The sequence below is a fragment of the Xiphophorus maculatus genome, chromosome 17 (genome assembly GCF_002775205.1).
Source record: "Xiphophorus maculatus strain JP 163 A chromosome 17, X_maculatus-5.0-male, whole genome shotgun sequence".
Taxonomy (NCBI): Eukaryota; Metazoa; Chordata; class Actinopteri; order Cyprinodontiformes; family Poeciliidae; genus Xiphophorus; species Xiphophorus maculatus.
Window position 1 is genome coordinate 4,616,257 of NC_036459.1, and position 23,418 is coordinate 4,639,674.

The 23,418-nt window shown below is 37.7% G+C and overlaps 1 protein-coding gene across 1 annotated transcript in view; it reads right to left on the reverse strand.

Moving 5' to 3' along the window:
* Nucleotides 1-23,418, reverse strand: part of plxna4 (plexin A4) — a 248,239-nt gene that overhangs the window by 42,968 nt on the left and 181,853 nt on the right. The window contains exons 18-27 of the mRNA XM_023350185.1: nucleotides 20,556-20,792; nucleotides 20,096-20,242; nucleotides 18,727-18,961; nucleotides 18,416-18,558; nucleotides 15,691-15,959; nucleotides 8,089-8,155; nucleotides 7,170-7,316; nucleotides 6,566-6,725; nucleotides 2,363-2,466; nucleotides 34-133 (exon numbers count right to left, since the gene is read on the reverse strand). Coding sequence (XP_023205953.1) covers nucleotides 34-133; nucleotides 2,363-2,466; nucleotides 6,566-6,725; nucleotides 7,170-7,316; nucleotides 8,089-8,155; nucleotides 15,691-15,959; nucleotides 18,416-18,558; nucleotides 18,727-18,961; nucleotides 20,096-20,242; nucleotides 20,556-20,792 — 1,609 coding nt within the window. The remainder of the gene's footprint in view (nucleotides 1-33; nucleotides 134-2,362; nucleotides 2,467-6,565; nucleotides 6,726-7,169; nucleotides 7,317-8,088; nucleotides 8,156-15,690; nucleotides 15,960-18,415; nucleotides 18,559-18,726; nucleotides 18,962-20,095; nucleotides 20,243-20,555; nucleotides 20,793-23,418) is intronic.

Here is a 23,418-nt window from a genome sequence, read left to right on the forward strand (position 1 = left end):
AAAATGTAAAGATATGCAGCAATGAATTCTCACCATATTTACTTGCAGACGTTCTGGACACTGTGGAGTTATTTACTGAGTTGTAAGCTGTGACCTGCTTGGGAACCAGGGCCATCACAGCATTATCAGGTACCTGGAAAACAGACGTACACATCATGAGATGACTCCTCAAACACAAAACTGTTTGTTTTGAGGTTTTCATTTTAGCAGACTTCTAACACAAGCAGCTAGAAGTATACATCATTGTGTTGGTGTAATTTTCTGTATTCCCTTTCATCCCTTCTGGTTTTGTGTGAGTAAACACAGAATGTGTTATTACCCTTATGCGTGCTGCTCAGCCCACACATCCCTACGATGAATGACAGGGGGGAGTGAGGGTTTAACAGAGCATTGCGGAGGCCTGTGTGAGAGGGGACGTCCCACAGTCTCCATTCAATAATACATTTTCTCCAAGGTGGTGTGTTCGTGGAAATGTAAAGAAACAAGGAGTGTAAATGAATAAAAAAGTCAATCATCTGCCTCTCCAACAACCAGTCAGCCAAACTGGATTCAATTAACACAGCTGGGATGGGGACTTTTTCAGCCGCACACACACAAAGAATGCCTCTTTTATGCATAACCAGGCTATGCTTTGGGGTTAATTGAAGTGATCTTTATCAGTGTGTGGGTGGATTGGACAAGCAGGAGTTAGTCTGCATATATATGTGCATGTGCGAGCTAAGGCTTTATTAAGATTGTGTCATTATTTCACCTCATCTCTCAATCTGCTCCTTATGCATAATATGTTTATATCATTTGTAAACAGGAGGCCCACAGGGCAGATTTTGATTTCCCTTTGTGAGGAGCCCAACAACCCTCCAAGAAACTCAAGGACTCACCCTCATCACTGCTCTTATATATTGAATCGATATACAATGAGCAGGGGGACATAATGAAATGTGAAAGAGAGGAGTGGCATTTGAGGAAATAACATTTGGGGAGTAAAGACAGAAAACAGAGCACCATTTCCCGAAAGAAAGAAGACAGTAATGTGTTGTAATGGACAGATTTGTTCTGCCGGTGGTTACATGTGGTCTCACAAATCAAACTCTTTCCTTAGCAACTGAAGGTTGTATGAGGTCAGAACATTATTTTTGCAAATTTCCAATTAAAGCCGATTAACAAAGAATCGCATAGCAATAGTGACTGTGATCAGTAACTATGTACTGTCTGCTTCCTGCTTTGAGGTTTGAACTCTACAAAGATGCAATTGAATTGTCATGAACATTTAATGTTTGATACTTTTTTTCTCTTTGCTTTGCCTCCTTATAATTTTCTGAGTGGCTCTGAGTGTTTTTCAGTTTTTTATGTCCGTCAAGGAGAAGTTGCCCTTTTTCTCAGCCTGAAAAAAAAAAAAGAATTAACTTCTGTCTTCATTATCTTATCTCCGATTCAAATCAGCTCTCTAATCCATTCCACCCACGCTTCGTACTCCCAGACTGTTGACACTTGCTGCTGCTGACATTTAATTTAGGCACCACGCAATTTGCACTTTGGAGGAGACAGTCACTACTTGCCTAGCTGCTTGAATTATTAGCACCATATTGGTGAGGCAGGTCCATTTTCCTGTGTTTTTGCTACATGGATACTTAATCTTCATATGATAAAATGTACCAGGTAAAATGCTTTAAATGAGTTCAATATCAGCTACCTTGTGTTTCAGTAAATTAATTACAAGTTGGAAATACTTTCATTTGAAAATCGCCACAGTCATAAGATAGTATTTTGATTGTAATATGCTTGGTATCTCTAGTCTGCATTAATGTGGTTAAGTTGTTAAAAGTTGATAGATCATAGGTGGTCTGGGGACTTTTCAAACTCATCCCCCTCTTTTAATATAGAGTAAAAATAAATCCAGAAAATCCTTTTAGTAGGCTCATGAGAAAATCAAACTGTTTATAGATTTTAGACTTCATTTACTGCCATCTGGATTGCTGATTCCTACAGCACAGAAGTAGGAGCTATAGAGTACAATCAACATGAAAACCTTTGTTGTTTAGATCTGTTTTTCTGTACCTCTTTTTCTCAATTATTAGTAAATCAGCAGTATTAGTTTTATTATTTTTTTATGTCTGATTACACCAATAATCAGTACTTGTTGATTTTTTGTAATCTTTCAAATTTAACTTAATCATTTAAGGCTTATTCTGAATAAATAATCATGGAAAATACAAAAACATTGTTTATAAGCCGTTTTCTTCTTTTAAGAAAAAAAAAAAGGTTTTTATCTTCAAAGAAAATTATAATCTACGAACAAACTCTCATCTTTACAACTAATTTACTCAGTATTTTTGTTGGATGCTTTAGTATGTGGACATCATACCTGATAGTGGAACAGCATGTTGAGTCTCTTCCAGTCACCTTCAATCTTTGTGGTTATGTCCTCATCTTGTAGGATCATGCGCTGTCCTCTACCCTGGCGCCACTCTGCAAATGAACAGGAAATAAAAGAAATATTAACCCCATTTTCCAAATACCCTCACTTTGCTGATGGTTAAGACTTTTTTTTGTCTGCTGGGAGGATTTGGTTTTAATCTCCCCTCTCTCCATCTGTCAAGATATCACCAAATCTTACCATGTTGTTTGATAAACTGGGCCGCCTTTGGGAGAGGAGGAGGGAATTTTGGTGCTTGTACCAATGCCTGACTTTTGCTTTTGGGAATAGCTAGTACTTTTCAACCACAACAACTAAAAATGAAATCCTAAAGGAGATGTTCACAGTGGCAATCAATATTTGGAGGTAGAGTGCTAAAAGGGAATGATGTTGTATCTCTTGGTTAAAAAGTTTTGTTTTTACCAGTTTGTACCACAGGTAACTTTGTAGACTATATTTTTTTATAAATATTTTATTATCGTCTCAAAAGCAACATTGGGATTTGCTTGAAATATGATCCAGAGGGGCTTTACAATGTCTTCTGCGTCAAAAACAACACGCTAAAAACAAGACTGGAGTTTGTTGTTTGGTAGAAGACTAACATGGGAACAAGGTCAGACTGGGCTAAACCAGGTCAAAGAAAATAAAAACTTTGAATATTTTGGAAAGAATCTTTAGCCTAGCACTGCTTTAGTAATGCTAAGGTTTTTCTTTTGAATTTTTATTTCGTTAATATGAATGTTTTTGAAGGCCAATGAAACCTTTATCACCTAAAATGTGCTAATTATCTAGCTCCCACATGTTCACAATGCAACATTTCAGTAAAGGCGACCATTTTGTTTCATAAAACAGTAGGCAATGTACACAACCTTCCCATCTGTACGGCATCAGGACAACACTAATGGCAGCTTTGATCGAATACTCCAGCAACATTATTTGAGAGGGGAAAGAACAGCCGGAAGAGACAGAAGAGTCAGACAGCTGACTATTCTGTTCTTTTTTAGGCATCAAGAGGTTTCTGGATATATAATTCTGTCTGTGCTCCTTGCTGAGTTTCCTCACTTGTGTCGGCCATTGTCATCTGCTATTCTGATCACAAACAGAAAAACAAAGCAGCAATCACAGTGCTGCCTGATGAGGCCTGTCTTTGGAGGATCCAGAATTGTGTTCGCATCTAAAAAATCTGCAGGAGATAAAGATTCTCCTGTTGTTTTTGTCTGTGCAGTACATCTTTCTATAAAGATGTAAATGAGCTCTGGTCTCTAGTCAAGGCTCAGTAAACAAATGAAGAGGCTCAGAGCGAAAGGAATGGCAGGAAAGATTTAATAATAATGATAAACACAGGGTAAAACCAGTGCAAACTGAGATCCCCCTTGTTCCCAAATCTGGTGGTTTCTAATCAGCCTAATCAGAAGGAGTCAGTGTATGTTTGTGTGAGCAAACAAAGCCAAGGAAATGAGGGCTTTGACAAGAAGAGATGGCAGGTCTTACTTTGCTTTACATAAATCCATAACATATTTGCAATGAGATACATAAATACAGTATCTTGCAAAAGTATTAATTCTCCTTGAACTCCAGTGTATTTTATTAGGATATTATCTGATAGATCAATGCAATTTGGTTTATAGTTGTTAAGCAGAAAGAGAAGCCTAAAGCCATGTATATGTGGAGTAGGTCATTTTAACATGTGGCTTTGCACTTAACCAGTCCTTAAGGCCTTGTGTTTTCAGTGTTTCTTTTAATACCAGTTTCTGTTTTAACACAAAAAGAGTTAAATTTGGTCTTAGTTCCTAGATCACCCACCACCACATGTCTGCTGTGTCCCCTAAATGGCTTATGGTGAAACTGAAACAAGACTTGTCATGACTTTCTTTCAATAATGTCTTTCTTTTTGCCCCTCTCATATCCAGACAAGATTTACACGAGTAAGCCTGGTCTAATTCACAGATTCCTCTATCCAAGCTGTGGTTCTTCATTACTGAGTTGCCATGCACTTCTCTCTCCTTGCCCACCCAGTCCATTTGGGTGGATGGGTATTTCTTGGTAGGTTTGGCTGTAGTCTCAATTTGGTAATAGACTGAACAGTGACCTGTAAGATATTAAAGTTTAGGAGACTGGTTAATAACTCAAACCTGCCTTAAACCTGTCCACATCCCTGATGTGTTTGGTGAGTTACTTGGTCTCTATGATGCTGAGTATTCTCGTATTATTCTTTACCAAACCTCTAGCGCTTTCATAGAACACATGCTGGACTATTTTTTTAGGATTATTGATGTAACGAGGTTTCAATACACATTAATATCACACTTTTGCACTTTGTTACAAACATATTCCAAATGTACATAAAATGGTACATCACAGAAAATCCATTGAAATCCATAAAATTTGAGATTATTTGGGTTTGTAAGGTGATGGGTTGAAAGGTGGAAATACTTTTGAAAGGCACTGTATTTATATTTATATATTTTTTAAAAGCATCACAAACAGTCTTATTTGGTGTCCTTAGGAATAAACGACAATGGTATTGTGAGGAAATTAGTAGCTAGTAGCACAATGGAATTAAAGACAATACTCAGGAGAACAATGCTATTGGTCAATTTGTCTCAAGGCACGGCTGCCACAAATCCCATTAACCTTTTTAGCCACTGTGATCAGTCTGTATATGTCTGTGAGTGAGAGTTGGAGATGTTTAGCTTGGTACTACATGTTGACCAGTTATCTTCTGAGACATAAAGAAAATAACTGGTATTTCAAAAAACATCTAAAATAAAGCCAGCTTTGAATAAATAGTTGCTGTCACTAAAGAACAAAAGACTAAGATCCTAATTACATTCGCAAATTAAAATCCTACAGGCACGTGTACTCTGAGAGCATTAATGGATTCCTGATTAAAAAAACTTTCCTCCAATCTCGGTCAACATGTTGGACATATTCTTTGAGTATAGGATGATGGAAAAAGAATTTATTCATATGTTCTCTAGCGAGCTTGCTCAAATGCAGACAAATAGACCCTAGAGAGGGTGGCCCAAATTCCTCATTCCCTTTAACAACAACACAATAAGAGAACCATGTCTCCTTCCCAAGAGGGTCCATCAAGTTTTTTTTTTTTTTCCAAGAGTGTCATAAAAAGGATGAACCAGTTTTTCCACTTAGCTGTCTCACAGACAGAATCCCCACGGTATGCACTCAGCCCATCTTTGATTTGAGATTGAAAAAAATACATTTGGCAATATCAAGCCATGAAAAGCACAATCTATCCTGATGAGACAATCTGTAGGTATTAGTAGGTCAATACCCACAGAATGCCTGCTACAAGAACATAGCACTTCAGTATCATTCCATCCCTGTTAATTAACAAATAGCATCCACTTAAAAAAGCTGATTATGTGAGATACTAAAAGATCTTTTCACATTGTCAGAAACATCTATTTATAATGAGAGAAGGCAGATTTTAAAGAAATAAATAATTGCCTCTAATGATTTAGTGATCAATCATCTGGCTCAACCAGTGAAAGAAGCTTACCGTAATTTCCGTACTATTGAGCCTAAATTAATATAAGCTGCACTCACCAACTTTGAAAAGAAAAAAAAGTATATATACAAGCCTCACTTGTCTATAAGTTGTAGGTTCTAAAATGAGACATTTACACAAAAAGGTTTTAATGTTTATTGAAATGCTTATATTTTTTCCCCTCAACAGTTCCTGTAGCTCAGCCACTTCAAAAACATAAAGTAACCTCCCAAGAAATGCTATTGATTGTTATCTTCATCTTCCTCCTGTGCTAAAACCACTGAAGTGTTGGAATTCAACAGCCTGACACACATTTCCTCAGAATCTCTTTTGTTGTCGCTCTCAGTGTCACTTTCATCTCGCTCTTACGCTTGTGCTGTCCTCTTCATCACAGAACAGTCAAGCCTTTCTAAAGCTGTTAGTAAAAATCAATATATTTGCTTGTGAATAAAAGTATCAGCTTAGAGTCTGGAAATTGTGAAAGATTGATTGAAAGTTTTGGTCTGGTAACAGACCATTTTTAGATATTAGAACCATTATAACCAAGATATCAACACTCAAAGAATAAAAGGAAAATACTATATTTCTGTTTGTACTTCTCAGAAAGAGTTTCTAAAAGTCATTAAACCTAGGATTCTTACCTAGGTCCATATCTGAGGCCTTTAGGCGATGTGAATATGGGACGTTCTTGTAGATGGCATCCAGAATTTTCTCCTTCACCTGACTTATTGTATCACAGTTTAGGACCTTCACTTGGATCTCTGGACTTTTCTCATTCTCTGGATGTATGCAGTTGACCACCTAGAAATGAAATTGACACATTGTAAGAAATATATGCAGAGCCACCAATTCTAAATCCCAATCCTAAAAGACAAACAAAAGGAAAATAAACAAAACCAAAAACCTGTGATACTAGAGCTGATAGCCACTAGTCACAGTAGAGATGACTAAAACAGAGATTTAGCTAATGACTAAGAGGATGCAGAAGGGAAATCTTAGTTGTTTCTCAGCTTGTGTGCAGTCATAAATGCATTGAAACCCAGCCTTTTCTTGACAGCTCTTGCCACTAGTGAGGTCACCACTCTAGTGCCCCCTGCGCATGTCAAGCGTGAAAACAACTTCTGTGTCCCTTTGCACATCTCACGACCGACCACCCATGACCACCCTATTCACTCTTCCTGTCCCTGAAAGCATATTAAGCATCTCCCTTTAGCCCCAGTACTCCAGGGCAGGTGAATCCCTTACCAGTGTCTTGTAGTCAATCTGTTGTCTGATGAGCTTGTCTTCGCTGAGCGAGTAGCGAGCCTCTCCTGTGATCGAGTCAATGGGGCCTTTCTCCATCTGCTGCTTGATGGCACAGAAGAGGGAAAAGAGGGGCTCGCCTGCACACTCCTGCAACAACATTTGAACAAATAAGTTTCACAGAAGTGGTATAGCTCAGAAAGCTACTTATGGGCAAATTTTTCCTGGAACAAAATTTTAACTAAATATTTAGAACGATGTAGTAACTTTTTGTTAATGTTTCTAGTCCTTCTTTTCTCCAGTAGTAAGAAAACACAGAGATTCCCCAATATTAGATTTAAAACAGAAATGTTCACAAAAGAGACTCTTGTTGCAAACAATCATTTGAATCAACAAGCTGCAGTTCCTCAGTCAGAAGTGGTTGTGCATTCATGAACCTTATTCTTTTCTCATTGGCATAAAATAAACAAACAGTGGTTCACATCCAGCAAGAGCACAGAAATCATACAGCCGGAAGTAGATAGATTTTTTATATATATATATACAAAAGCATTTGAATGTGTTAGCATGGCTTGAGCTATTTTCCAAAAAATAATCAGTTTCTAGACTTGCTCCCCCTGACACTCCCGTTAATATAAAGAGAACTAACTGAAAATGCACACCACATTTATTAGATATTTATCTGTAAAGAAACAAGAAAACCAGGGCTCATTTTCCTTCTACTTCCAAATGATACTTTGTGATAGTCTAGCAGACGAAGACCCAATATGTTGAATTTTTTTTTACTGCAATGTCATAAAATCCCAGGGATACAAAAAGTTACTTTGCAAAAACTAAAAAAATAAATAAATAAAAAAGCATTTGACAGCACTGTGTGCTGCATACATTTGTTGAAGTTGAGGATAAAAAAAAGTTACTGCACCTTTAGAAATTTGTAGAGAAGGAACGTAAACCAGTTGGTCAGCATTTTCTCTGCAACAGACTCCGTCCTGCAAATAAACCAAAGTACATGCTCAGGATTTGATCCCAGCACTAACATCATAAATATTCAACATTAGTGTCAAATTTTCTTCAAATAAAAATGGCGGCAGCTGCTAATGAATAGGCTTTCTCTGGACAAATGTATCTGTAAAAAACATGAACTGGGAGAGTATTTGCACACACTATACGATGGCCTTTCAGACAATCTTTCGGCTGCCTTTTATGCTCAGGCACGCCAAGGGCAGCTCGTGTACAAGCGGCGGGGATTTTAATATGAGGCGAAGCAATTAAAAGCCTTTATTTGATCCCGGTGGATTGATGTTGTTAGGGGCCGCAGTGGCTCTGTAATAACACTGGCCTCATTATCAGGCGCTCCCTCGCCTATTCACTGGACTAACACTCGATCCGGGCACAATAGAAAGTGAATGAATACATCTGCCTCTCCTTCTCCGCCTGGCATCTATGCTCCACTGGTGTGGCAAAAGTAATGTGTGTGTGTGTGCACGTGCATTGACCTGGGCCAACAGTGTGATTGATCTCGTGTGAATGACTAATATGCATGCATAATAACAACAGCGGTGGTGGCAGGAGGGGAAAAGGAGAGGGTAGGATCGGATATCCTTTGACAGCAACCCTCGTGGTTAGCAGCGGGAGTATGTGGGCAATAATAAACACACACCCCTGCCCCTGCTTTAAATGAGAGACTACCGTACACATCAATATTTCAGGATTAGTGTCCATTGTGCCCATTTGTGTGTTCAGTTTTTGTCCTTAGTGAGTCGGCTGCCACCTGCAGCCCTCCCTCCCTTCACCATTCAGTCTGCCTCGTAAAAAAAAAAGGCCTCCACACTGCAGCACGAGGGGGGAGCGGGTTGTGCCAGTGGGGTAGTCTGGTACCCCCCGCCAGTGCTGGCACAACACCTGGAGGGGATTAACTTCCTGTTTCTCACTGTGCCTCCACTTTTATTCAGCCCGTCCCGCCCTTTCCTCCATCCACAGATCCAAGGGTCAACAAGGTCACTTTTCATCTTTTCTTTCATGTGTCCTTGCTGACTTCCTCCCTCCCTCATTTCCATTTGGCTGCCCTATTCTGGATCATGTAATCGTGCACACTTCCAAATCCTCTCCATTTTCACAATTGTAGCCCGTCTGGGATGAAAGAGGCATGGGGAAAAAAAAGAGGAGGTGCATAGGGAAGGAAGGAAGGAAGGAGCAGTAAAAGGGCAAAAGAAGAGAATGAAGAACAAATAGATTGGCTGAGTCTCACCCCCACATTTCTTTTTCTTTAACTTCCTTTTACTTAGTCACTTCCAATGGACATTGTGTGTTTTCTGTTTTGCCTTTGTGCCCAGACAAGTGTGTGGCAGCTTGAAGGCTTGTGTGCAAAAAGCACAAATTAATCCCACTGCGTACGTATCCAAAAATTAGCCCCTGTGCTCACTACTCTTTATCACGGGTGTGTGTGTGTGTGTGTGTGTGTGTGTGCGCGAATGGCAGCGGGTGCCAGCCCAGCAGTAATAAGAAGCCTTGGCACACTCCCACCATTTAGCTTATGCTCATTCTCACTCAGCACTCTCTATTGGGAGCCGTGATAAAAATCAGCACTGTGATGGATCTTCTCAACATCTAACGTTTGTGTCTGGTATTACACCGTTTTAAGACAATCTTATCCCAACCTCTCCTCAGCTAATAATCCAAACACTGCAACCTATGTTTGGGTTAATCTTTTGAAATTTGCCGTGCCTTTTTGGCATGGCCAGGCGTTGCCCACTTGGCAGTCAATCAGACGGGCCAGTGGACGCTTGGAAGGATCTAGAACCCAGGAGACATGGGAGTATTTAGGTATCTCTGATTAAAGAGGGAAAGTGGGGGATCAGACAGTAAAAATTTAAAAGATAGCACCCTTCCTCCTGTGTTGTGTTTTTATATTTTGTATAATACTGCATGTGTGCATAGTAGATAAGCTGATTCAAGCAGGGAAGACATAACCAGGCTATTTCGGCATTTTATTTTACCATGGTTTTTTGTGGTAGAATAATACAAAACAATCTAAATTATTTTACTCTCACATAAAAAGTGTCAATTATTTTTGCTATTGCTAACATTATACCATATTGTTATCCGACGGTTCAAATATCCCTGGATATTCTGTGCTTCTTTTTTGTTTTTGCCCAACATTTGTTGTGCTGATGCAAATGACATGGAGTATGTCATTGAATAAATAATATTAAATAATATTTTATAGTAACCTAAAGCAAATGTGTATACGTATTGGATGTAAAAGAGAACATTTTAAATAGACATTTTCACTGTGTAGGGAAAAAATAAAATAAAGATTTCTTTATAGGAGACTGCCGTATTTAAAAGAATTTTGAGAAAAATTTGTTGGTAAATATACTTTCAATGACAATTTTTAAAATAATGTTTTCTTATTTCTAAGGGTCACAGGTGGAACACTGCATGGATATGCAATTTGTTTATTTTTTGTTATTTTGAATTTGAGAATTTGAAATATAGAATTAACAATTATATTTATTGTTATTGTTAATTAGTAGGGTAGTCACTCTGAATTCAGCTGCTTAACAGACATCTTGTTTATAGCTTACCAAGTGACGTTTTGAAGCAGCAGTACTGTAATAAAAGTGATAATTAGACCATGTACTTTCCAACAGAAAATATTGCCAAGCTGTTAGATTTTTCTTCCACACGAACTAGGAAAAGCTGTAGCTCCCCTTTTTCAGGCAGCTGGCCCGCAGTGCCCAACGACAGATGGGGTAGAGATGTTGCTGTATCATGAGATGCTGCATAGAGTAGGAGATGACTGTCAATTTTCCTGCATCTCTTTAAAAGAACACCAATCCCCAGGAACAGATCATCAATTTCTTTTAAAATGAAGTATTTAAAGCCTTGGTAGTTCAGTGTATACCAGTGACCCACCAACCTAAAAATATTTAAATGAAGTTGAGAGAAGGTAATTAAAAGTTTAATTTCTGGATTGGTTTCAGTCACATGCCAAACCAACTTTTTCCATTTCATACTTTGGCTTTGTGTGGGTGAAGAATGCAAGTCATCCAGTATGCCACAATGTTTTCACAGTGAGGAAATACTGCTATCCATCACTCTCTTGCTGATGCATGTGCTCAGTTATCTATTTATTTCTCACACTCAAAAATTAGGACTAAAATCATTTTCTATCAACCAACATTATCCATATGGACCTACAGCGAGGCCTGTCCACCTGCATGCTGATGGGGTCTCTGTGCTGGAGGGTATTGCTGTGATTAACACATAAGCATATTGGGTCCTCTTGACCATAATCAGAACTAATATTATGATGCCTAAACTGCAGCCAAATAAAACTTAAGGCAGAGGGGGAGGGTGTTTAGCTCTGTGTGACAGGAAGAGCGAGAAAGATGGAGAGATGGAGCTTAGAAAGAAGTTAAAGGAGTAGAATGCAGGAAGCAATACGACAGATGGTTGTGGAAGGCTCTCGTTAGTTAGCTTGCCTGGTGGTTGTGCTTCAGCACAGGTTGAGATGGGACAGATGGAAGGATGTGAGCTTGTGTGTGGAGCGAGGAGAGAAGCGCATACACACACACGTTTCTTGGAAGAGGAGGTTGTTGGGAGCTGTGCTCACATCCCATGCCAGAGCTCGCGCACTTTAAGCATTGATTTAGCAATCAAGAAAACAGGGAAGGGGAGGAAAGGGCTGGGAATATAGATTGAGAGCACGAGTGTAGGACAGCGAAAGAGACATAAAGGTAGGTCCGACATTACACATGTGATAAGCTTAGACAGACAGGAAGAGAGCTTGGAAGAGCGAACAGAGGCAGAAAGAAAAGGAAAGTAACACCGAAATGAGCAAACACAAAAAAGAGAGAAAGCTACAGGCATTCAACAAATTAAAGACAGATAAAAATAAGAGAAAGGGGGTGAATTCTCCCTTGTTTAAGCTTTCAAGTTTGTGTGTATGAATCAAGGCTATTTTTATCTGCTAACCAAGGACACACCAGTCAGCACAGACTACAGGGTGGCATAGCTTGCCATATCAGATCTGAAATTCATGCTGGGTTGGTGAAGCAGAAGATTTAAGGAGGAATAATGGGATGCAACGATATGATCAGCGGCCATCGCCATCATATGTATGACAATTGGGAAATCAACCTGAGTGTGGATGTGATGTGAACATGTGTTTTCCCTTCTGTGCAGTCAGCATGCGCTGGCATTTTCCCCAGGTTTTTCTTCTCTCTGTTGTCATCAAGGAGGAGAAATGTGCTTTGCATTTTTATTCCATGGTTGTTGATCAGTCTTAATTTCCATCCAATATGCAGAAATAGATTTGCAGAAATAGCACAACCATGGCTCTTGTGGCTCATGAAAAATAGCGATCAAAGGGCTGACTTCGGCGTTCAACTTCCTTCACTTCAAACAAAGCTTGAAGTGTCTTTACTGTCCTTGACTGCCTCACTGAGTTCTTTATGGCATGCCTCCTGTTCCATTTATTGCCATCTGAAGTTGCTCTATTGCTTTGTGGCTACACCAATCTCTGAGGAACCAGACTGCAATTATAGTACTTCATTAAGTAATTAATACTCAAAAACTTTTCAAGGTTTTGATGTTTTGTTATAATCAAAAACATCAATATATTTTGATTTTATGTGATAAACCAATATGATTGTAAAGAGGAAGAAATTTGTTAGATATTAAAGTTAGCCAGTCAGCCCCCATTAGATCTTATTGGGCATGTCTAACAGCTTTGAAGATCTACAGACTGAACATTTTGCCCACTTGTTTTTGCAGTATTTAACAGGAGAAGTTCAGTCTGATTGGATGGAGAATAAGATTTTTAGGTCTTTCCACATCAGCTCTGACCAGATTCCTTGCCTTCTCAAGATAAGCATCCCCAAACATGATGCTGCCAGTGCCACACAAATCGTTTGGCATGTACACCAAACTGTTCAGTTTTGGTGTCTTTTGGACAGAGTACCTACTTCCAGATGTCAGCTGTGTCTGTGTACATCACATCTTTTAGATTTTTATTTCTAGATATTTTTATAAACCATGCAAAACAAGTGTGCAATATTCTGTGTTGGTCGATTGCATAAATTAAATGTATTAAAAGCAGTGAGTTCCTATTCACAATGACTTTAAAAAAAAAACAATATTCCTTCTAAGGAATTTGACATGTGTTAACTGAATGACCAGACATTGCTTTCATTCATGTACTCTGTTTTCATTACTTTACCTTTAGGCATGCATTATTGTTACTGGTCTTAATAAAAAACATGTGGCTTTAGAGTTAAGTTTGCTGTATAAAAGTCAAAACTTGCAAATGAACAGTGGAAAAATAAATCAGTTTGCATGATGTTCATATGCCATGCTGTTAGAACTAGACGAGGCTATCACATTTAAGAAGGAATAAACAAAAAGACTTGATGGCTACAGTAAGAATGTGTTTTGATTAGTCACTGTTTGGTGCAAATCATATCTTGATTTCAAACCGTAAGTTTAAAGAGTAAACTAAAAATTGTGGAATAATCTTACAAAGCACTTTAATCAGGATTTCTACACAGGCAGCTACATCTCTCTGCATCACCTCTCAGAGTCTAAACATACTTCAACAAGAAGAACATGCCCACTGTCTCTTGGACAGCACAGTGAGCACGATTAATTTCAGCCCTGTCTGCCTTTTCCATGTTGCGTTTATGCATTTGTCTTTATTGGCAGAAAACATGAGTGTTTGCAGCCAGAGAGAGACTCTGAATTTGAATTGAAATGCGACGGACAACTTAATTTATCTCATGCCTGTCAAGTCATTTGGGGGTGTCGAGGCTTGACTGACAACCTGTAAGCAAAAAAAGAAAAAAAAAAACATTTACTATGTGCTCAGACGTATGCAGCCGTCCGCACAAACCCCATAAACAACAGCTATGAAGAAGCTGGTTTACTCACGTAACCGTAATCACCACATTTACCAAACACCGCAGGCAGGACGCATAATCACATACAGAGCTGTGTTCAAGTGCATGCCATTCAGGCTTTGACTACAAATCCAACAGAGGACTGTGATTGTGTCAGAGAGCCATTTATAATCTTTTTCCCCCCCTTATTTCATGAATGAGTTTTTCTTTCCTCATGAGCAATTTGAAATTGGATTCGCTACTAATTAATTATAATTATTTGGCTAATGATGTGCACAGCAATGCGCTCTGATGTTTCTGACTCTGAGCCAGTGATTCAAGGTCACAGGAGTTAATCCAAACATGTCACAGATAGGGAACACTGAGAAGCATATGTAGCCTTTGGTTCCTGAGAGCTCACATATCCACTGTAAACCTTTCATCTGCATCTCTTCCCACAAACAACAAAACAGCAGTGCTGCTCAGACGCTTATATAACCTCTTGTGGTGAAACTAATCTTTTGATTTATATTTAGACACGCTGGGATGCTAAAAAAATAGCAGAAGGTTTGGGGTCAGAACTGACTTGTGTGTTGTCCATCTTGCCAACAAACTCAAGTTTCAGTTGAGGGAAGTAACTACAGAACATGATGGTGCAATCACCATGTTTTATCGCAGGTATGGTGACACTGGATGTTGTGCCAAACATACATGACGCATCAAATTGGGCTTGTCATAGTTTGCAGAAACCACCTTCACTGTCCACTGTGAAGCAAATTTCACTCAACAAGACTGAGAAAAGAGCGGCTGTTGACAACTATCCTTGTGGAAAATCCAAACAAATACTAAAAGAAAAGACAAGACACACAATAACTAGAAATATGAGGTAAGAGGTCAGTGTGAGCCTTTTAAATCTGGTTTTGGTTTACTAAATAGCTTTTATACTAGGTTCATTCATCAGTGTATTGTGAAGCAACTTGTGACCTTTACATGTTGAAAGACAAATAACATTTAACTTTTTTTTTACTTTGAAGTGTGCTTTTTAACTAAGTACCGTAATTCCAATTTCATACAACTTTTCCCAACATTTTAAACAGCATGAAGAAGCTGGAGAGGTACCTGCCAGCTCTTGCTAATGATATGGAAAGCTAGTGGTGCTAAAATATGTGGTTAGTGTGTTGTGTTATGAGCCAGGTGAACATCATGATGTCTTTTCTTGATTAATAATGTAGGTATTTCAAACTATTCCAATGAACTCTACCAATTCTGTGATCAAATATCAACTGTGAAGTTGAGGAGATCGACAGGAGATAATTTCATCTAATAATAAAGATTTTCTATGTATTTATTTGTTCTTGTATGTAAAGTTGTGGCCCAATGTGAAAAACTAATTCAAGTTGTTGTACAATCACTTCCCTCCAGAAAAAAGAAAATTTCAAAGAAATAATTTCAAAGTGCAAATTGCTATGAGGTTCGTGTTCATGATGAGTTCATTTAAACTTCTGCAAATGAGGAACAGTGGAAAAATTAAGGCATTAAGCAAACAAAGTAAGTCATAAATGTCTCTTGTCAGCTGTGGGAATGAGGCCACCTGTGAAGAAGTGCTGCCTACAAAGTCCGCTCACTTAGAGAAGGCTAATTACCTGCGAAGCAGCAATTTGGGATGATTTTTGCTTTCAAGGTTGCGGTCTATCAGGTCAGACAGCAGGTGCTTCAGGACATCGGTGGCGTACTCCAGCTTGCTCTGCAGCACGGTCATGATCAGTGAGGCCACGTTGCCACGGTCCCTCATGGAGAAGCCACGCTGGGCCTCCAGAGTGCGAATAAAACACAGCAGGAATATTTTGTTGTTAATGAGCTGGCCAAAGAGCTTCAGCCCCTTCTCCACTTGCTCCTGGCGGTAACCTGGCACCTGGGAGAAAACAAGAGAAATGAAAAGCATTAGAAATTTCAAAAGCAGGCAAAATGTGCAGATTCAAACTGGCATATTCAAGACAATGATACATATACCTAATTAGTCACAGACTCATTTGAATTTATTATTAGCGCTCTGTCCTCCAAGTTAAACAAAGTTTTTTTTGTCTTTTTAAGAGGAATATAGCAACTTCATTTACATAATATTAAGGTCACTTACATCTGCGTTTGTAAAACCAGAAACAAACGAAAGCCATGTTTTAAATAACCCTAACCAATGAATGAATGTACAATTTTCTTACATAATCATGCCTTAGCAATTAAATCCTTGGAAAGAACAATTGAAATAGGAAATAAGTGACTGAAAAAGGGGGGAAAAATCAGGAACCTAGGGAGATGAGGAGTTTAACATTTTCAAGCTTTTGTCAGGTTTCATCTGAAGGTTGAGAATAAAGTCTAAAAAACACCAGGCCTCAGTAGGGAGTGTTTATTATTTCGATGGCACCGTGTTCCATATTAATGCAAGTTGAAAGGCAGTGCAGAACTGTGAATTCTTCTCATCTGAGCCCACACCATCCCAGCACTGTTTATAGTTGTAACTTGCAACATGTGCGTCTTTCCCCTCCATTTCTTCATAAACAGCACCTTAGGAGATTATGTTTTTTATCTGTCAGTAGCACTCTGGGTAAGACGGCATTGCTTTGCAGCAAATGCAGCTGTCAGCCCACATATGTTCCGTCTTTCTACCTTTTCCTTGAGGTGGTTGTAATCTGCCGGGAGCTATTGTTCAGTTGAAAGTCTAATTTTATGCAGCTTGTCAGAATGTGTTTCTGTGTTTGGAAGTGTTGGAATATTAGTCGTTTGTGAGTGCAGGGTTTTCATTTTTTTTAAATTAGTGTAAGGTTTTCTGCCTCCTTAATAGTCAAAACTCCTGCAATTAGTTTTTATACCATTACCAGTGTATGAATTATACACTTAAAAATTGCATTTTACAATAAATTACAACACTACAAACCTAATTAATCTCTTAGATTAATGTAGAAAGGAAATGTTAGAAAAGAAACATTTAACTTTTCACACAAGATGTTACCTCACCTCAACACATTATCTCCACTATATTGCTGCGCTGTTGCTATACTTCAAGACAGGGAATTTGGTTAGAGTAAAGTAATGTAAAGAGAATCTGCTGCAAAATTGATGTTAACAGACGCTTTCCATCCAGCATAACTATAGATGTGCAAAGCTAGAGATACCACTATACCACTGTATGGCTCCAACTTTAATTGCAGCAAAATGTGATTGAGCAAAATCCATTTCTAGAACTTTATTTATCAGCTATTTCATAAACTAGTTACCATTTTTCTTCCATGGATTTATATTGATCCATCATAAAATGCATTGTAGAAATGAAAAATCCAGGAGTATGACTATTTTAAAAAGGCAAAATAATTATTTGAGTACTATTTAATATGCTAATTTTTAAATGTAAAAAAACAACAATAACAAAGAGAAAACGTCAGAAATATTTTAGTGCTAAGAATTTTCTATGGGCTAACTCAAGAAAAACTCCATAATCTTCCTTTATACAGCGCCTCATCAGCACTCGGCTTTAAATTATTTGGTGCATCAATAATAATTAGGTGGTCATCAACAGCCACGCAGTTTTTCCATTATGCTCTTTTTCCACACAATACTCTTCATATACTGTAGTTTGATATTTATGCCAATTAAAACATAATTAATATGGCTTATTAGTGGGAAATTCTCATCAGGGATGTGATAGTTAACTCTGAAGCCAGTGAAATAGGGGCCCATCGTTATTTGTAATGGAACAAGATGACCTGTTCAATTATAGTTGTCAGTCAAAGTCACCAGTGAGGATAAATGACTTCATGTTTTTTTCATTTTTTCATTTCTCCTGATGATTGACTTTTAATTTGGTTTTGGGGATAAGAAAAAAAAACACACCCAGTTACCATCTCATGTCATTTTTCATTATTAATGATTTCACAGTTTTGATTTGAAGTCTATCTTGTTTGCTTTGAAATACCTCTTCTGTCAGCTATCAGAGGGCTTTTGTTTACGAGATAGCAACAACAGCCAACATCTGCGTTAATTTCACCTACTGCGACCCACCTCACTGATAATTTGTTTGCTCATTTTGATCTCATTTCCAAAAGGGCTAATTGGATTACACTGCTGGTTGATGAAGACTGAAGAAAATGAGTCATATTTATTTATGTGCTATGTCAAGGAAACAAAGTGAAAAACTACTTTTCCCTTGAAAATGTACAGAAAAAACCTTGAAACATTTTGCTTTACAAATTTAATAGCAAGCACATTTACTGAAAAGATGTCTTTAAAACTCATTACACAGCATCAGTGCTAGAATTTAAATCTAATCATCTCTTTTTAAAAGACACGTTACTCAAATATTCAAAGGTTATCTATTACCTCCAGATCTCTCAGTACAGGATGTTCCTCAATGCCTGGAAAAAGGACCCTCATGGTGTAAGTCCTGTAGTCTAGAAAGGGGATTCCTGCTCCATCTAGATCACTGGTGAGCTCATGAATGTCTGTTTGAAGCTCTGCAAAAGCTGGAAAATGACAAACATTTTGTGTCAATGTACATATTTGTTGTATATTTGTTCAGCCAAGAAACTGTTACTATCTTGACACAAAACTTGTTTATTCAAAGCTTATAACATTGATGACAAGTCAAATGTCATAAAATAAGGGAATGTCGATTTATGTGAAGGTTTTACCTTCTTTGCACTCCAGTGCCACACGTGACTCAAGGTTGTCCATCTGCATTTGTAGTCTCTTCAGAGTCAGGTCACTTTCACGAGATTTGCGCTTGTAGGCGATCAGGACCACCACAATGAAAAAGATGAGCAATGCACCAGCTGCAGCGATGCCGATGATCGCCGTGCTGCTGAGTGGGCTGTCAGATGTGATGTGGACCACACCAGGGGAAAATTCGATACCGCCAACACGTGCCTTGTCACAGAAAAATATAAGAATGTGTTATAACAATTTTATTTAAAAAAAGTTTTCAAAATCAAACTTCTTTCATATTTTTCAGACAAAAATTTAAAGAGCTCATTCATAGCCAATAATAAACATATTCATACAAAATTTCACTTCATATGTATGGGAGATATTTTAACAGTGATCAAAGTTTAAAGTTGGAACTAATGAATGGATCAAATCCTGGTTGATTTGAAGGACGGATACACAAACTAAAGACTTTGTTGATAGACGGATGGACAAAGTATTAGTTGTTTGAATGGATAATTGGGCAAACTAATGGTTGGTTGGTTAGTAAGATGAATAAATGGAAAAACAAATAGGTCCAATCACTGGATGGACAGAAGTATGAACAAACATATAGGTGGTTTGAGGGAGAAAGTGATGGTTAGTAAGATTGACAAACTGATGCTTCTCATTGTACAGAAGTAAGTTCGGACAATGATTGAGATGAACAAACGAGTAAATGTGTTAGATGTTTAGACATTGGAACATGCAGTTATTTTTTTTTTTCAATTGCTATCCAGACCTAACCAATAATATCCAGGCTGTATGGAGACCCATCCATGCATAACTTTAGTTACCTTTTTAGTGGAATATAAAAACATCTCATACTGAATGCAAAACATATCAAAGATTTCACCAAATGTTTCCTGTAAGTTTAGAATTCTAACAAATAATATTTCAATTGATCAAACTGAAGTTCAAACTACAGAGAGAGTCATAGATGGAAGCGTCTACACACTCCTGTTTATTTTACAGTGATGTGTTTTTATCTTCCTGCGATGCGGGGTTCAGGTGGTAATATTAGGAAATGCTTTGCTCAAAGTGGTCTCTCTTAAAGCCACAAATGGAATCTTTATTGAGTTTGCTTTGGCTGTAATTCTTCTTATTGAAGGGTTATTTGTTTGTCTTTCGTCTGCTTGTGGGTACCAACAGGAACCACGTGGCTGATTGGATTAGAACCACGCTCAGTATGAGAGCAGACAAATGGAAAGATGGCAAAACAAAGAATGTCTGTCTCTAAATCTTTCAATTGATTTCTAAGACTGTTTTCCTTTCCAGCAGAGTCTAGACATTAGTTTATGCTACATTACCACTTACCAGGACTTTGTGGCGACCAGTCAGGTTGGGTGACTCACAAAGAAGCTGGTTCTCTGACACTGTTAACATGCAGGGTTTGTCTCCAATCAGGACTGTGTAGTTCAACTTTCCATTCCCACTATTAGTTGGCGGAAGAAAGTTTCGTCCCTGCAAAGACAATTCATGCGTTATTTTCAAGTGTTCAGTTATAAAAATAACAATGCAGTCAATTGTCAAACCTAGTCATTTTGTTCAGATTATATATAGTTTGAAATACAGGATGTTAGGTTTATTTTAATATTTTAAAAGTGAACTTTGCTCCAGGTGTCCTGACTAGTTCCGACACAAACCACTCACAACACACCAATATTGCTATAAACAGGTTTGACAAAAATGCTGTGAGCTCAATTTGTCATACAGAACATATTCACTAAATCAAAGTTTACAAGAAAAAGTGTATTGAAGATGTTGATCGACTTACTTTTAGTATGATTGGTGACCCAGGCTTAAGCTCTTGGACACCAGAGGGACTAAGTGGCTCAAATTCAGGGTTGGGGTAGTAGATAAAGTTGGTGTTGTTGAGGGCCATCAGTGACTGCACATCGTCCATTTTAAAGCCAAACTCATCGGGTTTTTCTGGTACTTGCTGCCTGGCCAGGCTTATGGACAGTTCTGGGACCTGACACTGCATAGTTGTGGAACTCAGCACCTGACACATCTTGAGGACACAAAGTTGGAGGAAAATTTAAGTTTGCAGGTATATACATGTTCTTGACCCAACAACTACAAGTCTTAAAATAATTTCCTTTTGTTTTGCTTACTCCTCACACGATCCTCTTTCCCTGTCAATTTGGTTTAGTTTCAGTTAGTTTGTGAAATATCTCTCTGTAAAATGGGCTGCTTCAATAATCTTCCCTGATTCCTTCTACATAAACATGTGTGCCTCAGTATGGCCATATTTATTGAATAAATAGTTAACAATCCTGCTTCAAACATCAGCATATGCTTGGCTTTTTTTTTATTTTTAGGAAAAACTAAAACATCGCATATCAAATATACCACGATAAGACATTGTTTTACTTCAATGTATTTAAATATAATTTCATTTGTGACATCTTACTGCTAATATACTAATAGAAATTGATATATAAATTTTTAAAGATACCAGACCCAAAATATTGAAATGATTAAAATACACTTAATTTTTACTGATGATCAATCCAGCTTTAAAAATACTAAAGTCTTGAAAACATAATATGCTTAGGACATTTAGTTTGTTTCAATTGGTACATATCTGAATACCACAAACATTTGGTGGTTTAATTTACATATTGTGTTGACAGTTTATCTTAAAGACAGAAATATGAAATTTGCCACTATTCATTCCTTTTAATTCATTTATTATTTCTTAAATTGCTCAGTTGAACATGATAAACACTCTTTCCAACCTCAGGTGTTCAATTCTTTAACTCCTACAAATAAAAAGGGCAGATTTTAAAAAGTCTAATGTAGAACCTGTTGGAGTCTTATTTCAGAGGTGGTGATACGATAATGTACAGCTAGACACAGGATGCAGATTCATCACTAGCAGATCAGGATGTGTGAAGATTCAGGAGTGATAACTGAGTTTTACCTTTCCTTCATTAGCCTCTACAAAGACCTCCCCAGCTTATCTTCACTTCATCCTGTGATCTTTCCCTTTTCCTTTTTGACACAATCTCTTCTTTCTTTGTCCAACATCAGCCAAATTTCTATATTTTCTTTTCTTGTCCTGTCCTTTTATACTTGTCTTAGCTGTTGACTCACATTTGATATATGAAACAATTTTAAATATTTATTTTTTCTTTATTCTACTTAAAGTGAGTCTTACTAACAATGACAGATTGATCTATCACTTTAATGCCCCATGCCCTTCTATATCCTCCTTACATCTCCATTCCTCTCTGCCTGTCAGGACACTGACAACTCAACCTGCAGCACAGGTCTCCCTCACAGACATCTCACATCTCCACAATAACCCCTGCCATGCAGTCATTCAAACTATTACTTGTCACTGTAATTGGCTCCTTGAACATCAGACTTGACAAATCCTGCAAGGTCTTCAGGACATTACTGACATGTATAATGCAATGGTATGTCAGGTACCAGAATGTAGGGGAGGAAAAGAGAAAAATGCTTCTGTTTTTGGAGAAATGTCACTAAAATCCCTTTAGATGGCTGATTCCGTTTCTTTTTTCTTCTCATCTACACCCATCTTAGTGTCGCACTCAACAGGAAGATGTGAGGCAAACTAGATGGCGACAGTTACCTTTAGACACAATACCCAGCTCATGTGAGTGTGAGCACAGATGTTAAACGTGCTGCAAAGTCACGCTCAAATGAACCATGAAGATGGATAGCATTACAACCTTTTGTCCCCCTCTTCTTTCAGTGAGATCAAACAAACTCTTGTATGACTTTCTCTGTGAGAAAATTGTGAGAAAATTGCATTTCTGTGAGAAAATTGCAGATTACAGTTATATTATTTTTGGCATATTGTCGCAAGTTTCTTCTTTTTGTTTGCAAGAAAAAGTGATGTGATTAAAAGCTTTTTAGTAGTGGTGAAACCTGATTAAAATATTTAATCTTGCTGATTGCAAAGTCTGTAAAGCTTAATATTGACAAAATAAGCAACACTTTCTATTGAAAAACCTCCTTTGCTGTGAAATTATTGAATCGGAGACATCTTAGCTCAACAACAAAATATTGTTTTTAATTCATTCACTTGCGTTATTCAAGCATTAGATTGGTGCAATATGCTATTTTACCCATTAGGATTTTAAGTGTTTCAGGAACCCCTGATTTGTAACATTTTGAAAAAATACTTCTTTAATGTGAACTGTGAATCCTGACATCATCGATGGGGATGTCTGTGCTTGCTGTAATATGTATTTCACTGAGATACTATTCTAGGCTAGATTTGTGTCTGTGAAAGGTCATTGCACAACAATAGTCTTTTCCAGCATGCCATGTGATCGAATTTACTGGCTTATCAAAAATGCACAAATTATTGATAAGCCACAAATATATGCATACATTGAAACTTTTCTATGCAAAGAAAAAAAAATTAAAAATGCAATTAATTGAATTAAAATACCTGGAATTTGTGAATTAAAATGAACACTTTCAAACCCCTGCCCTACTATTCAGAAGATTAAAATTACAAACTTTAATTTCATGTACTGGTCCTGTATCCAAAAGAAGTTCAGGAATATGTGGTGTGTAGACAGCTTATTATTCAATTTGTAGCATTAAATATGAAGACAAACATATCTAAACAGAAACATGAGCAAAAAATCATCCTT